Source organism: Solanum lycopersicum, chromosome 5 (assembly GCF_036512215.1).
Source record: "Solanum lycopersicum chromosome 5, SLM_r2.1".
Classification (NCBI taxonomy): Eukaryota; Viridiplantae; Streptophyta; class Magnoliopsida; order Solanales; family Solanaceae; genus Solanum; species Solanum lycopersicum.
In genome coordinates this window covers 6,691,422-6,708,749 of record NC_090804.1, presented here as the reverse complement: position 1 = coordinate 6,708,749, position 17,328 = coordinate 6,691,422, and the positions used below count along the sequence as shown (strand labels likewise).

General features: G+C 34.6%; 3 protein-coding genes across 3 annotated transcripts; 1 reads left to right on the top strand and 2 right to left on the bottom strand.

The window, feature by feature from the left end:
• Positions 1–1,766: 1,766 nt before the first annotated feature.
• Positions 1,767–2,312, bottom strand: LOC138348467 (uncharacterized). The gene is made up of 2 exons (XM_069297666.1): positions 2,227–2,312; positions 1,767–2,142 (listed from the first exon to the last, which is right to left on the bottom strand). The coding sequence occupies exons 1-2, from the start codon at positions 2,310–2,312 to the stop codon at positions 1,767–1,769; spliced, it is 462 nt and encodes a 153-aa protein (XP_069153767.1).
• A 1,295-nt stretch (positions 2,313–3,607) lies between these two features.
• fen (serine/threonine protein kinase Fen) lies at positions 3,608–4,995 on the top strand. Its single transcript, XM_069297874.1, has one exon. The coding sequence runs from the start codon at positions 3,882–3,884 to the stop codon at positions 4,836–4,838; it is 957 nt and encodes a 318-aa protein (XP_069153975.1). The 5' UTR covers positions 3,608–3,881; the 3' UTR covers positions 4,839–4,995.
• A 250-nt stretch (positions 4,996–5,245) lies between these two features.
• Positions 5,246–16,372, bottom strand: LOC101263413 (disease resistance protein PRF). Its single transcript, XM_004239068.4, has 6 exons — positions 16,247–16,372; positions 16,087–16,166; positions 8,140–12,491; positions 6,857–8,026; positions 6,275–6,370; positions 5,246–5,743 (listed from the first exon to the last, which is right to left on the bottom strand). Exons 3-4 carry the CDS (start codon positions 12,447–12,449, stop codon positions 6,862–6,864), a joined length of 5,475 nt encoding a protein of 1,824 aa, XP_004239116.2. The 5' UTR covers positions 12,450–12,491; positions 16,087–16,166; positions 16,247–16,372; the 3' UTR covers positions 5,246–5,743; positions 6,275–6,370; positions 6,857–6,861.
• Positions 16,373–17,328: the final 956 nt, after the last annotated feature.

Genomic DNA, 17,328 nt, shown 5'->3' with positions numbered 1-17,328 from the left:
ATATATAGCTGCCAAGACACATTCTCCCCAAAATCTTATTGGTAAAGAACCTTGAAATCTTAGAGCTCTTGCTACTTCAAGAATGTGCCTATGTTTCCTCTCTACCACCCCATTTTGTTGTGGGGTGTGAGGACAAATACTCTCATGAATGACTCCCAATTTTTCAAACAATGCTTTACATTCACTATTGAAGAATTCAGTCCCATTATTCGACCTGATCTTCTTAACAGTTTTATTGAATTGAGTCTGAACCATGACAAAAAAACACTGTAATATCTGGAAAACATCACTTTTGAATTTCATCAGAAATAACCAAGTCATCCTAGAATAGTCATCAACAATTGTTAGGAAATATCTATAACCAACATGTGTAGGACTCTTATATGGTCCCCATACATCCAAATGAAGTAAGTCAAAAATGACAAAGGTCTTTGATATGCTTAAAGGAAAAGGATGTCTAGTTTGTTTTGCAAGTGGACAAACTGGACAATTGTTACACTCATTTATATCTTCACCTCTTTTAATCAAAGACAAACTTTTCAACACCTTCATGGAGGGATGTCCCAGCCTATTATGCCACTTTAAGCCTTCTGAATTAAAAACCATACTGCTTATCAATGTATTTTGTTCATCATGTGCATCTCTTTTTGGAATTTGGCTGGGTAGGTAGTATAGAACATTCCTCTCTTTACCAATCCCCTTCACCTTTCCATTTGAGAGGTCCTGAAATACACAGAACTCAGGGAAAAAATTCACAGAACAATTCAACTGTCTAGTTAGCTGTGAGACTGATAACAAATCATACTTAAAACCAGGAACAACTAACACATTTGTCAATGTGTCACCACTTGACACTTTACAGCTACCAATTTGAATTACTGAAGTTGCTTGTCCATTAGGTAGATGAACCTGTTTATCTAGATCTTTTACAGAAACAGAATAATCTAATTTTGTTTCTTTAGAGGTCATATGACGAGTGGCTCCAGAATCAATTATCCAATCTGCATTATCTTTTCTTTCAACATTGGTATTAGATACAGATAAAGGTTTATAAGTACCTGCAGTATTTGCCATATACTCTTGTGAATCCTCTTTACTTATCATCTGCAGAATCTTGTTATATTGATTTGGAGTAAAAGTAGGCTGTGTTGTGAGCTGACTCTCATGTCCTTTCTTTCCCACCTTTGTAGCTTGTTCTAAACTTCCTGAATTGTTATTCAATCCCTTCACAGACTCAAATTCATCTCTGACCTGACTATCAACATATGCATGATTTGCTTTCCCTGCATTTTGCACATCTTGACCAGGGCCAAACTTCTTCTTGAATTTCCAATCTGGTGGATATCCAATCAATCTAAAGCATATATCCTTTGTATGACCATGCAACTTACAGTAATCACATACCAAATGCCAATTCTTCTTTTGTTTAAAATTGCTACTATTTCCTGTATTTCCATTGCTACCTCGTCCAACATACATTGCCATAGGATCATAACTACCACTAACATTCTTTCCTTTATTGTATTGCATTACAGAATCATCAACCTTTTTGAATACAATGCCATTGACTCATGAATATCTCCACTAACTCTATTCACAGCAGTCATACGCTGGCTTTCATCAGAAGTTATCATAGCATATGCTTTGTTTACATTTGGAAGAGGGTTCATCATCAAGATTTGGCTTCTTGCATGGCTATATATTTCATTTAACCCCATCAGAAAAGCAAACAATCGCAGAAACTGTAAATGATCTATATACATCTTTCATTTATCACAATCGCAGGTAGGAGGAGGCACCAATGCATCAAATTCGTCGCATAGCAGTCTCAATTTTGTGAAATAAGCTGATACTGTAAGATTACCTTGATGAAGAGTACATATTTCTCGATGAAGTTGATAGCTTCTCGAACCATCAACCTTGTTAAATCTTTCATTCAAATCTTCCCAAACCACGGCTGTATCTAATGCATACACAATCCCACTCAACAACTCCTTAGAAACTGTGTTCATAATCCAAGCCAACACAAACGCATTACACTTCTCCCATTGTTCCCCTAATTCAGGTTTATAATCTGACTTTCGACAAGATCCAAGTACAAAGCCTAATTTGCTCTTTGCACGCAAATTGATCATCAACGACCTGCTCTATAACAAGTAGTTTTCAGTTCCTGTGAGTTGGATTGAAGTTAATACACTGCCTGGAGTATCTGAGGGATGTAAGTACAGAGGATGATTGCGATTCTTCTCTATTCCTTCAAGAGTATTTGCTGAAACACTTGAACTTGAACTTGCGATAACTTCTGATACCATGGCTCTGAAATTCAATCAATGGCTATCAAACTTAACAATGGCGGAAAAATGGAAAGAAAAAACGTGAATCTGATGTTGTAGACTCACGGCTCTGATACCATGTTTTAAATTTGGAAGAAGATTTGTGAGGAAGAAGAGCTTTGGGGAAGAAGAGTTGAGAGGAAAAGAAAAATTTATTCAAGGCTTAATATTCATTGTAATATTGCAGAGTACATTCTGTGTATATATATACACTAATCCTAAAACAGAATTTAGTTACTACACATTTATCAATGTAACTAACTTTACAAACTAACTAACTAAATGAATATAATAACTAACTAAGCTAACTAATTTCCAATATATATGCTTTGACAAAAAAAAATCATAGAAGTGTGAGAAATGTCAATCCAATTACATCTTGTGCATATTTCATCTAGTAATGCTACCGAACATATTTCTCGTTTCATTCACAACTATAATACATATTCACAATCTCTCCTATTTTCCATTTTTCATTTTATTTCTGCTCTGACTATGAGCATCAGCAAAAAAGTGAAGTGCTAATTAGAGATGATCGATGTTGATTCTACCAGTTAACTAGCTTAAGGAGGAAGAAGATTGACTATGATTTAAACAAAAACTCGTCTTTTTGCTTTTCATTTTTCATTCTTTAGCTTCTTTATTTAATCTTTTAATTGCAATTTGTAAGACTTTTAAGTTAATTTAATTAATTTTCAAAAATAAATTAGATTATATTAATTTGATATATTACAAAAAAAAATTAGATATTCTAAAACTATATGTAAAGTACTATAAATTAAAATTTTTTGTTTACTAATATGATTGAAAAATGTATTTTAAAATGTTAGTCAAATTTTTTATAGTTTGATTCTAAAAATTTAAACCATGACAAATAGTACCGGACGGAAGGAGTAGTAAAATGTCAGTGGGTCCACTGACCTTAACCAAAAAGTAGTACTTCATCCATCTCATTTTATGTGGCAATATTTAAGTAGAGGGAGTGTAACAAATAAACTCATTTTTCTCTCTCCTTATAAATACTTCCTTTGTTCACAATTGTTTTTCAGGATAAGGTCATGCACTCTCGTCAAGAAAAATTTGATATAAGGTGTAACTTAACTAATATAACCTTTTAGCAAAAATATAAAAAAAAATCTATATAACTTTTCAATTGAACAAATGGAGTAATTATTAAGGGCAGAAGTAAAAAAAATAACTAATTATTTTTTGATTGTTTAAATTAATAATTAATCTTAGACATCTATTTTTAGTATAAATGCCAAACATTTGTGGACCGAGGAAATATATTAATTAAAATACAAAAAAAAATAAAATCAAAATGTAGCACACATTAATGGACCGAGCTTCACGCCGTTTACCATAGAAAGAAAAAAAAAGGAGAGCCGTACAATAATTATGTGCACAGTAAGACTTTACAGTCTTTCTTCTTCTTCTCCAAATCTTCATATGTTTTCAACTTTGCTACATTGAAGTTTGCCCTGTGAGTTTTCGATTTTGCTGTAGAAGTTTGCCCTGTCAAATACTAGTAGATTCCATTATCTATTAATGGGAAGCAAGTATTCCAAGGCAACAAATTCGATAAATGATGCTTCTAACTTGAGTTATGGCGTTCCTTTTGAAAATTATCGAGTTCCTTTTGTAGATTTGGAGGAAGCAACTAACAACTTTGATGACAATTTTTTCATTGGAGAGGGTGGATTTGGGAAGGTTTACAGGGGTGTTTTGCGTGATGGAACAAAGGTCGCCCTGAAAAAGCATAAACCTGAGTCCTCACAAGGTATTGAAGAGTTCGAAACAGAAATTGAGATTCTCTCATTTTGCAGCCATCCGCATCTGGTTTCATTGATAGGATTCTGTGATGAAAGAAATGAGATGATTCTAATTTATGACTACATGGAGAATGGGAACCTCAAGAGCCATTTGTATGGATCAGATCTACCCTCCATGAGCTGGGAGCAGAGGCTGGAGATATGTATCGGGGCAGCCAGAGGTCTTCACTACCTTCATAAGAATGCAGTTATACATCGTGATGTCAAGTGTACAAACATATTGCTTGATGAGAATTTTGTGCCAAAAATTACTGATTTTGGAATATCTAAGACAATGCCCGAGCTTGATCAAACCCATCTTAGCACAGTAGTGAGAGGAAATATAGGCTACATTGCCCCTGAATATGCTTTGTGGGGACAGCTGACAGAAAAATCTGATGTTTATTCTTTCGGTGTTGTTTTATTCGAAGTTCTTTGTGCTAGGCCTGCCTTAGATCGTTCAGAGATAATGAGTTTAGATGATGAGACGCAGAAGATGGGACAGTTGGAACAAATTGTAGATCCCACTATTGCGGCCAAAATAAGACCAGAGTCCCTCAGGATGTTTGGAGAAACAGCGATCAAATGCTTAGCTCCGTCTAGTAAAAATAGGCCATCAATGGGTGATGTGCTGTGGAAACTGGAGTATGCACTTTGTCTCCAAGAGCCTACCATTCAAGATGATCCTGAATGATTATTTGTTCATGAGCAAGTGTTTCACATGTTGTATATGGTTTCTATTAAGTTCTTATTGTAAAATAAAGTTTACTTACCTCTCTCTTCTGAGATTACTCTCAGATTTCTCTGGATGTTTGATGTGTTGTGACATAGAAGTATAATGTAACATCAAAGCTTGTTGTTTTTCGTTAATATTTGGCGATAGGGATGGCAAGGTCAGGTCTGGTAATATGGTTGATTTGTTTTGCCACTTCTTTGAAAGAACATTCAATACTGAATGACAAGCAGCAATTAGATTTCTGTGAACTTCTGCTATTCAGTAAAGATTTGGCGTAATATTCAAGCCAACAGCAAGTTTTAGATGACTACATTCATGGCGAAGTAGATACTTTCAAGGATCTTCATGAACCAAAATGAAAAAGCTTACTGAAATGAGTAATGAATAAACCGAAACCAAAAATTACAGAAGAAAAATATACAGAAATGATTCCGGATTTGTAAAGATAACACAACCATTCTTTGAAATATCACTCCCTATATTTACAAACACTTCACCATTACAATTTACAACTAACAAACATGTGCTTCAAAGTAATGCCATTAAAAAAAAAAAAGGTAACTTTTGGTTCATGAAGCTCCATCTTTTTCTCATTCTCTTATTCATAAAGGGAGGATTAATTAGTGCAGGTTCATCTTCTTCTTTCTTTACTAGCATCTGAACTGCCTTGGACATGGATGGTTCAAGTCTCAGAACCTCTTGTGTGCACAAAACTCTTACATGTACCACTCGTAGAACCTCCTTTTTTTACATTGCTTGAGTGATAGTTGTTGAAAATGTTGCCATGCTTGTTTCATCCACGGCAATAGTTAAATTAGTGAAGCAAAAACTTTTAGGCCAAGTATTCTCGCGTCATATATACTCTGTGAAGAAAAAAATACAAAATGAAAAATTAACCATTGACTAAAGTTACGCGTGTATCTTCATACATACATATCTACCAGCTCATCAAGCTAACTACATTTGGTTCCAATTTACCAGCTCATTAGTAACTAATCTAATAGTCTAAGTAAGCAAGGCTAAGTTAACCAAGATGAGACAGTCAGCTGGTATTGGTAAGTCACCGATAAGAATGTGCTTTTCTGATTGCTTGTTCCACTTAAAGAGGGGAACTTTGACACACATTGTGATGTGGCCAGAAATTGAAAATCGTGCAAGGATTTTTTTCTCAATCCTGTTTTACTTATACTATAAAACTTGCATCAGTCTCCCCTCTCTATCATTTGTCAAACAGTTGTACCATATGGATTTAGGCATATTTACATGATAATGCTTTATATAAAAAGATCTTATTTATTTCTCCGGTTTTATTAAAATGCTTTCAGCGGTGTTCACGTTCAAGATGAAGAAATAACATCTAAAAGAAGAAAAACAGAAAAAGAGATAATCTTTACCTGCTCCTGATTCTTCTTCTTTTCAAGAATTCAACGTAAGAACTCCCCTTGTTCTAGAAATAAACAAAATGCCTTGAACTTTAGCTGCTGCTACCTCTGAAACAGAAAAGTGCTGTTGTTTTAAACTAGAAACTTAAGATTCTGCAAAAGCATAAAATTCTATAAAAATCTTTCATAAAACCACAGTAATTCTAAATACACCTCTGGTGACAAAGAGTTTAGCTGACAAAAATAGAAGCCTGTCAATTCGTCAATTTTATAGCAAAAAATTCAAAAACATTTCACAAAAAAGTAGTTGTGACATCAGTTTTCATTTGAACATAATAAATTTGGCTAGGGATAACAATATTGTCATTTCACAACTATGATAAGACAGTTGAATGAAACAGTGAATTAAGAATTACATGAACCATTGATCTAATCTAGACCTCGAGTAAGCCCAAGAAAAGTTAAGACTGTAGCAGAAATATGAGTTCGATTTCTTTTAATGTATCAAGTAATACTAGCAAAACAAACATGTTCTGGTGCAAAACAAAATGAATAAATGTTAAATGTACTTGGATGAACACAGCAAGAACAAACCTTTGCTAAGAGTCAAGGGGCTGTTCTTTAGACCAATCTGGAGGCTGTATAGTAACTGTGAATGAATCATTTGCTATAACTTCATGTTGCATAGTTTGAATATCTTGGGCTGAATTGGCAACATTCCAGTTGCACCAGTTCACCTCAACTCTATTTAGGCAAACAGCATCTTCAAAACGAGAAGGGATTTTCTCAAGATGCTTACATTTCGTTAAAACCAAATGTTCAAGCTTAGGAAAAGCATCATCAGAGATGGACCATTGTACAACTTTGAGGTTGTCCAGTTTTAAGTATTTGAGTTCTAGGAACTCTGAATCTTTCACTTCCCAGTGATCCCCTTCAAAGGCTCTGAGCAATAACTTAAGAATTACCAAGTTGGGCAGTTCTGCAATGATCGAAATTTGGGTCCAAGGTAGACGGAACTTTGATAAAGTCAGTTCCCTTAGTTGCGAGGGGAAATTGAACTTGTGAGGAAGTTTGGCTGGATAGCTGTTCGAAACCAGCTTGAGGGACTCAAGGTGACTTAGAAAATCTAATCTGGGAAAACGAACACACCTACCCTTCAATTTCCTTGAATAACCAAATGTCCCTGAAAATATGCAACTCAATTTTCTCAATTTTGGCATCTTCCTCAAAACCTTCTCTGCGTCTTTACCATAAAAGAGACGTGGAGTAGAAAAGGTTTCCAAATTAGGTAATTGTGAGTTACCAGTTAAAACATCCATGTTCTCATGCAAACCAAAAGAAACCCGATCATTTACATGTATATGCCTCAATTTCACCATCTTCAGAAGTGAACAAGGTAATATCATCTCTCCTCCCAATCCTCTTACGACAAAAGTCTCAAGATTTTCAAGCTTAGCTATAGATGAAGGAATTGAATTTGCATCAGTTTGGGCCGCAAAGTACTTCATCTGAATTAGATATTGTATTTCAGTGGGAAAAGTACCACCAATGTTGAATGATTCCAAATCCAACACTTTAACAAGCTTGAAGCTCTCAAAAATGAAGGAGATATCACGCGGCCATAACAAGTTATCTGGATCAATTGCATTGAATAGTAAAGATCGGACATTAGAGCGAGATGGGCGCCACAGATCAATTTCATCTTGGTAAGAATGAACGAACAATCGGTATTCCTCCAATCGTTCAGGAAATACACCTTCTCCACTGAATTGGATAAAAGAGAACACATGGAAATGAGAGTTGGCATAAACATAATACAGTAAAATTAATACAGTTCTTTTTTTTTGGTAATGTAAAATTAATACAGTTTTTTTTACCTATTGATTTGGAGAAGAAAATCCTCTTGTTTGGCCTTTTCCATGCAGAATTTATGCAACAAATCATGAATGCGGCACGTTTTCACCTTGGTATTAGGTCTCTTCTCCATGGCCATCACTACATTCCTACCAATAAGATCGTCCAAGAAACCTTGTGCGGTATCTTCTTGTCCTTTTTCGTTGTTTGCTTGTACAAACCCTTCAGCTACCCACAACTTGGTCATTTTTGAGACATGAATATCCTTTCCCTGCAAAAATCCTCCAAAATAGAGAAAACAAGGCTTAAGATAGTGTGGTAAATTCTTGTAACTGAATCCAATTATAGATATGCTCTCTTCCAAGCTGCCAATCCTCTGGGAACTTAGACTTTGTTCTACTACTTTCCATGAATCTAGTGTCTTCTTTTTCTGTTTCAGAACACCAGCTACTAACACAACTGAGAGAGGCAACCCTCTACAACTTTTTGATATTTCAAATCCCACATCTTCAAGTTCAGGTGGACAGCTCTCTCCTTGAAAGACTTCTTTCTGTAATAATGTCCAACTCTCGTCATCTCTGAATAAACGAAGATGATGGGGATCACTTTCACATTTGACATATTCGGCGACATCATTCAAGCGGGTTGTTAGGATAATTCTACTCCTATTTGAAACATCACTGAAGCACATACATAGATTGTCCCACACTTTATAGTCCCACACATCATCAATGAGAATCAAGAATCTCTTGGTCAACAAAAATCGGCGTAACTCATCAGCTATTTCACCATCTTCTTTTTCATTGCGATCAGAAGGCTCAAGGACATCATTCAAAATGGTGAGCAACAACTCTCTCCATGAATATAATTGAGTCACAACACATTGAGCATGGACATCGAAGCGAGAGGTGACTTCTGGATCATTGTAAATCTTCTTTGCTAGTGTAGTCTTGCCCAATCCTGGCATGCCAACGATTGAGATGACATCAAGCTCAGGTGATCCTCCAAGTAGTTTATCCTTTAATTCATCTATTGTATCCTGAAAACCCTCCATTTCTTCGTTTGCTCTTTGAGTATAAGCTGAAAAAGATGGTGCTACATAAGTGGTAGTCTTTGCAACTTCATGCACAGTAACTTCAATGTTCCTTCTTTCACATGTCTCACCAACAACTTTATTTACAAGCTTAATATTCTCAAGAACTTCAGAAATCCAAAGAACTTTGTACCAGAGTGGATGAGAATAGGCCAAGCATGAGTCAATGACATACTCAGCCTTGTATGCCATTACAGAAACTCTTGCTATAAGACCACAAGCTTCATCATGCTCATCATAGCTTTCTGAAAAATGATCAATGAATGATCTTAGGCACAATAAGCCCTCCTTGACTGATTCAATCTGATGTTTTAAGTCGATTATCAAATCGAGCTTAGAACGTAAAAGCTCCTCCAATTTGCCTAAAAAGCAATTGAGATATCCTAATCCATTTGTCTTAGGGAAGCTATAACTTGAAGAATCTGGTACTTTCAGACAAATAATCTTTACCTCTGCCTCAACAAACTTAAGCAATTGCTTGACATCAGAGAGATATAGTGTGTAATACCAAGCAGGAATATAACCCTTGACAGAGAAGAAACAAATGTAGTTTTTATCTTGAACACGTTCAGCGAGATCTGTAAGTTCTATATGCATATTCCGGTACTGTACAATATCTACAAGTAAAGAGCCAATGTGCAATAGTTTGTCTTTAACTACTGATATTTGGTTAAGAAGATAAGAGACTGAACCAGCATCATAGTCCGGCAACTTGTCCTGTTGGGTTAACATAATGTTGATAAAGCTTTTTCCATCTGTCTTACTCGTCTCACAATGTGTTGCATCCAAAACTTGATCATATAATTTTCTGGCCTCCTTTATCTCAACAGACTCAATCTCTCGGAGAAAATCAGATGGAAGTCCCATTTTCTCAGTGCTGCTTGCATCCTCTAAACTTCCATCAGAAGAAACAGCATCATCATTCGGCACCTTGGCCTGGTTTTTTAATAAGAAATTAACAAGGCCTTCTCCATCTGTCAGGGAAAAAGGTGATATATCCAGAACTTGCAAGCAAACATTTCTGAACTCTACCTTGACAGACTCAATCTCTTGCAGAAAATCAGATAACAAGGGCCTCATTTTCTCAGTGCTGCTTCCGTTCATGAAATATTCATAACAAGAACCACTGAATATTGCTAACCTTTTTGCAGTCACCTCAGCATGCATTAAGAGATCATCCAATCTGTAAAGCTTTTTCCTAAGAAGATCCATGAGAATAGATCTAAGGAGAATAAGCTCTTCATGAGCACTCTCAATCAGATCTAGAACTTGATTTCCCAAAGTGGATTTGTGCTTCAGTAGATCCATCAAGTTACCCTCAGACTTGATAAGCCAGAAAGTCACAGTCAAAAACTGAAGTACCTGATTGATCTCCCTACTGTTGTTATTCATATTATCCTCATAATGTAAACACACAGCAGATTCCGCCTCAATTGCAACAGCTTCATGTCGCATTGAGAGATCATTTTGCTTCCTGCATTCAGTGTGAGGAACTGGAGGTTCAATAAGATATGTAACCATGAGCAACAACCCATCATAAAACTTTTTGACCTCATCTGCAATAGTAAATGTCAAATTGGTTTCATCCTTCCGTAGCAGATTGACAAGAATATATTCATGAAACCTCTTCAATATCTCATCCATCTTGGGAATACGTGAGGATGATGAATAGAAGGAGTACACATCTGTATTGGGACCACATAAGAATGATGTATTGGGGGATTCCGCATCCCTATTAGGACGATGTGAGGAAGATGGACAGGAGGCTTTTAGCATGCTGGAATAGGAATCAATGGCCTCAAAGTTCATGGGAAGAAAGTTCAGCAGATCTATCATTGGATGGTCTGGTGTTGATGATGCAGAAATGCTGGGACACATCTGTCTAATAGCGACCTTGATAAACTTGAACTTAAGAAGCAATTGAAAATGCAAGCAATTAATTTCCCTGGCCAAGTCATTTTGATTCAAGTCATGACAAAGAGAATCACAGACTGACCATGCTTGACTAACTGCAGACTGAATATAGTTCAAAATAACAGTTATCCTGGTCTGCTCTTTAAACTGGTCGAATGCATCCATGAAATAACTTCTAAAGAACATCAGCTCTTCCCAAACATAGTCAATCAGATCTTTCATAGGAACTATTATGGTGCCTTGAATGTTTTGTAGACGAATCAGATCAACCTCTACTTTAACATAATTAAACTTCATTTGCAAATGAAAAAGCTCATGGTCTATTTCACTAGTCTTATCCATATCCTCATCATAGGAGTAGATGGCATTTGCAGACCCAATAGCCAGATCTTCCATATTCAATTGAAGAGAAATCAGTTGTCGATGTGAAACAGGATAAGATTCTATGTCCCTGAGGAATCGACAAAGGTAAGAAAGTCCTCGTTGGAGCCATCGAATTCGATTATCACATCTTAGTCTCAGATCATCTTGGAGAGCACTAACAAAATCAAGCATATATTTGGCATTCATTGTAGTCTTTGATCTTGATGAATTTAACCCTATCAAGGCATTGAGATAAACCTGCCTCAATCCTGGGCTAAAAGGACGACTTATCCTTTCCAGAAATTTAGAGAACTCGTCATCCATATGGCAGCTCGACCCCAAGACACATAGTTGTGCTGCAGTGTAAGCTACATCCTCAACATGGTAGAAGAGATCCTTCATACTCTCATGCTCAATGCCCCGCTTTGAAATTAGTCTAAAGAAGACTTGTAGATGTCGAAGCTTCTTGTCAAGCATAGACACAGGAGGCCCTGCACTGATAAAGAACAATGCACGATGAACAGAACCAAGCAAGGATTCGATAAACCCCACCATATCCACAGTGATTGGGCTAGATGATCTTGATGGCTTTGAAGCTTTGATTCGCTTAGCAATATTCTCGGGTTCAATTATTTGCAGCAGCTCTGGGATCACTTGCCTTGTTGATCTTGACGCCTTTGAAGATTTGAATTTCTCAGCAATGTTATCCAGTTTAACGGTAAACTGAGAACGAGGAGGATGAGAACACATCAGAGAAAAGCCATCATGAGCTTCTAAAAATAGAGGCCTAAGATGTATAGATATTCCATTAGCAGGGTGACGCTTCTCCAGATTTGTGAGAAATACAGCAACATGTGTTAGGTGCTTTATAGCATCCTCCAATTGATTAGTGGTCCTTCTGTCTAAATGCTGGCCCTTCACAAGGTTTATAGTACCTATTGCATCGCGACACTCCTTGGCCATCTCCCTTCCACCTTTTAAGTTTCCTGTGATTGTTAATAAATCCTGCAAGTAATGAATCAGTATCGTCCGAATGTCGCTTGTAGCATTGCTAAAGTTGAATACAGATCTACGAAATGAACTGGCTCAAGAAGATGGACTGAAAATTTTCTCTACCAATAAAGTTGTAATGTGACAACAAAGCCGCCATAAGTATTGTTCCCAATCCAGTTCAACATGATAGAAACTTCATAAAAACGAAGATTGAAAAATGAAGTGTGTGTATGTCTTTCGTCCCAACAGACCAGCAAATTGTGGATATTTTCATAAAAGGCTTGTTTGAACCAAAATGTGAAATTCTTGTAAGCAAGTTAGGCATGATAAATACTTACATGTCAACTTGAAGGGGAGTGTTGATTTGTAAATATCTGGCTAGGATCAGATCTGATTTTATAGGATATAAATAGATCTGACAAAATTAGCTTTAATATGCTATCAAATAGTTTAGGAAATTAGAGCTTCCCTTGATGCTCAAATCTCCTTGAATTAAGGAAATCTGATTGCTAGTTTATATCTCTCTACTATAAATTTGTACCACTACAGATGAATAAGAACGTACAGTTTTGGAACCAAAACTTACAGACTCATTATCAAGGTTCATCACAGGAAAGACTACAAGGAAGTAAGAAGTTTGGAGGCACTATCTTGGGATACATTAGGATTTACTATTTAATATATTCTACGTTCAAGATTGTATTGTATGAATGGTTGACACTTATGCTTGAGCTTTCTAAAGCTATGAAGGTTAAGTCCCTCGATCTTAAGACTTGTTGCAGCAACTATGTGATGACTTGTGTTTATTCTTAAAACTTGCCATTTGAGATGCTATGTGAAGTGATTGTTGGAGCTCTTAGAGATGTTTGGGGTTTGATTTGTATTTGATCCGGGGGATGTGATTCTTTGTTTGATAAATGGAAGATAACCAACGAGATGATGGACTAGTTTGGTAGCTCAAAATTGACATTTCTTGTGAATCTTGCAAAATGAATTATATCCAACAACTTGAGTTGGAAGTGTGTTTTAGCGCAAAAAGGTAATAGGGATAATATGAGCATACAAGCATTGTCTTTTGAATTTATAGGCTCCTTTATTTTATCAGATACTGTTCGTCTTCTAATCCAATTGCATACTAACTCTCTTGGGATATTGATCTTTATTGAATGTTGTGATGACTAGCTTATCATAAAGTTGCTTACATTTGGAAGTTCGACGACAGTTATAGTCTTAGTGATTATTATCTTCCTCCTAACCAACTTATTGTGGTTGTTGCGAACTTCAGTATTTGTTGTTTATCATGATACTTGGCTATAGCCTATACCATAAAAGTGTATAATTTGCAGTAGGTTATAGAAGTATCGGGCATAAATGTAATCATGAACTTTTCACTACTATTTTCTTCTTATGCATGATTGTGTGTGTCTTTGTGCTTGAGGGAATGTATCAAAATCTAGAAATCGGGGGTGGCTTAGTTTCACCTAATGATCATATAATCAATGGTGTAATATGTGATCTTCACTTTGAAGCATTGGTTATCTTAGTTCAAGAAGACACCTTTGATAATGGAGGTTACCAAGTTGACATCAAGCGTATAGACCAGTGGCGGATTTAGGGGGGTTCAAAATCTGAAGAACTAAACACACGGACTAACCGAGGGGGGTTAAATATCTACTATAAATACATAAAGAATAATTTTTACGATATAGAAATAGTTATATTTTTCGCCGAAGGGGATTCAAGCTGGCTCCGCCCCTGATACAGACTATAGAGTGCTTCGAAATAGCACAGAAGCCTAGAGTCAAGTGTTGGAAACCATGGAGGAAAAACACAGTAAAAACTAAACCAAATTTTTTTGTAACTATTGAAAAATAGTTTCTCTCAATACTCACAATCACTTTTTTTTTCTAAAAACATGGCCAAATAACTCAACTCTCTAAAATAAGCATTTTTAACTTGATAAAAATTTAGTGAAACAATTTAAATCTCTCTAAAATAAGACTCGGATTTCTTTTTAATCATTCTAAAAAGGGGGAAATAACACATTTTTAATTCTCTATATTTAGTAATTTTAATTTTAAAAAAATGTATAGTCACACAGAGATACTCCCTCTATTCAATAATAGTTGTCAACTATACTATTTTAGGATGTCCAACAATACTTGTCTACTTTATAAAATGAATTGATAATTTTACACTTAGTTCCTGATGTACTTTTATCATTAATTATAGTCATTTCACTATTACATTTTTCAAGAGATTGTATTTATTAAATTCAAAGGGTATAGTTTCTTACTAATTGTGTAAAATAGTAGTGGACAAATATTGTTTGACAGTGGAAGTACTTAGTCTTTTTTTCTTCGTCTTAAATTTCGTGTCAAGTCAAATTACATCATATAAATTGAAATAGATACTTAGATCAAATCCAATGGTCTAAAGCCCCCCAATCTATACCCGAAATCTCAACTACATACTTCAACTTCACGGATGTCCTATCACTCCCTGAATTATTTAAAACTAAAAATAATTTACTCCCTAGACGCTTACGTGGCACATTGTGGTATAGTGAGTGTATCTCACTCTCGGTAATAGAGTTTGAACCAACACAAATAATAAATGTGTATTTTTAGTTATTAATTTTCTTTCAACTTCACAACATAAATATGGCACCACCAAAGTTCTTCACCATCTTGAAATCATTCCTATCACTACTTTAATTGATACACCAAAATTATTTATAGCAATTTCATCCATTACTCTCCAAAATCAAGAACTGTATATAAAAAATCTTTGATATATGCACCAATTTTTTTTTAAAAAAATATATGAACACCCAAATGATTTTCTTCAATAAACTTTGAATATTAAGATAAATTTTTATCTTATATTTAATACCCAACAAATCCATGACTAATTTTAATAACTTTTCCTTTTCCTACGCATCTGAAAAGTTAGTTTATGTTCTTCATCTTCTTCATTCCATTGCTTTGAAATTTGATGCAAAACCACCCTAAATCATCTCCAGATTTCCTTAAATTTTAGATATAAGCTTCTCTCAGTGTTTCCAACTTTTTGATATATTACCCACTCAAAATGGTGGTCATTTGTGGCAAGTCAAATTGTTATTTCAAGCTTATCGATTTCCATAAAATTTCGGGCGTCTCTTTAATTTGAATATCACATTCATAAATTCAATATATTCAACTTCAAATAATTAACAACCATCTATGTTATCAACAATATGTTTCAAATTGAAGATACAAAATACATTCATAAACTTTAACTTTTTGATATTAAATTGTTTTTTAAATAATAAATCAAAAAGGAAAATGAATTAAAAAAAGTTTTAAATAAAATTTCTGCAAAGAGTGAGTCTCACTCATTAGCATAGATGTGGTTATGACGTTTTAGGAGTGTAATAATTCTTGCATTAAACAGTTCAGGAAAGTGATAGGACACCCGTGAAGTACGAGCTTGTAATTGGAGGGGGCTTTAACCATTTTCTCAAAATTTAAAAACAAAAACGGATGCAGATCTGTGTTATAAGATGCAATTAGTTTATAGTTAAGAATATTGAGTAAATGAGAGAGGAAAATAAACAACTTACTACTTTTCGTTTAGTGTTTGATGGTTGAAATCTAACAGAAAACTCTTTTCTTCAATGATTTTTTTTTAAGTCCTAGCTGCCTGCAATTAACAAAGCAAATGAAGGTAAATACTTGCAATTTCTTCTTTCATTTTATGAAAATCAGAGAGAAATTACTTACCCATAAGCTTAGAGTTCATACTGGTCTTCTTCTTGAGATAATTGATGAATGGTTGAGTTCATTTTCCAACAGTTATAATATTAAAAAGGTTAGACTGATTGATTGACTTTCATCAGCTGAGGGGTCGTTAGAAATTTACAAATTAATTTATATTTTATTTGAATTGAAAATTTATTTTTGTAATAAAATAAATCATTATTTTTTTTATAAATTTATTGGTGAATATCTCGTCCAAATTAAAATTTGATAAGATAAAGGTAAATTAATAAAATCATAATTTTGAAATGATTTGGAAGATGGACTGGAATCAAAGCATCCTTAATTTGGAATAAAATGTATTACTAACGCTTACATTAATAATAGACATAATACATATATTAGACCTTAAACTTGACTTCAAATTTCAACTTTGACTTTCAACTTTTATTGTGCACAAACCGACACTTTAACTATTCTATCTTTAAATAAATAAATATGTGATTTTTTGAGCCAAAAAGAGTGAAATGCAAACGCTCCATGTGTATTAGTAAGTCACTCAATGGTTGCCTACTAATTAAATATTTTACACGTTAAAAAAAAAAACTAAAATGAGATTTTGATTTGAATATATATAAAAGGGATTAATTAAGGGTAGAATTGTCATTTCAACATTTTTTTACCCTTGTGGGCCTAAAAAATTACTCCTAACTCGCGCAAAATACGTGCACATCACGCATTTTTTCATATAAGACTCACGTGTTTATTTATTAAAATGTTGAATAGTTAAAGTGTCTATTTGTGCAATATGAAAGTTGAAGGTCAAAGTTAAAATTTGATGCCAAGTTTAGGGTCTAATATACTATATTATGCCTTAATAATATTTGTATTAATAATGTTTGCATTAATAGTATAAAATATTATTTCTTAAGCATTGTTTGATTTTGTGTACATGTATTGCATAAAAATATGCTCTCTCCATTTCAAAAAGGATAGTCTAGTTTGACTTGGAACGGAGTTTAAGAAAAGAAAAAAAAATTAATCTTGTGGTTCTAAATTAAAGTTATGTCAAATATACCAAAATGTCCCTTAATCTTGTGGTTTTC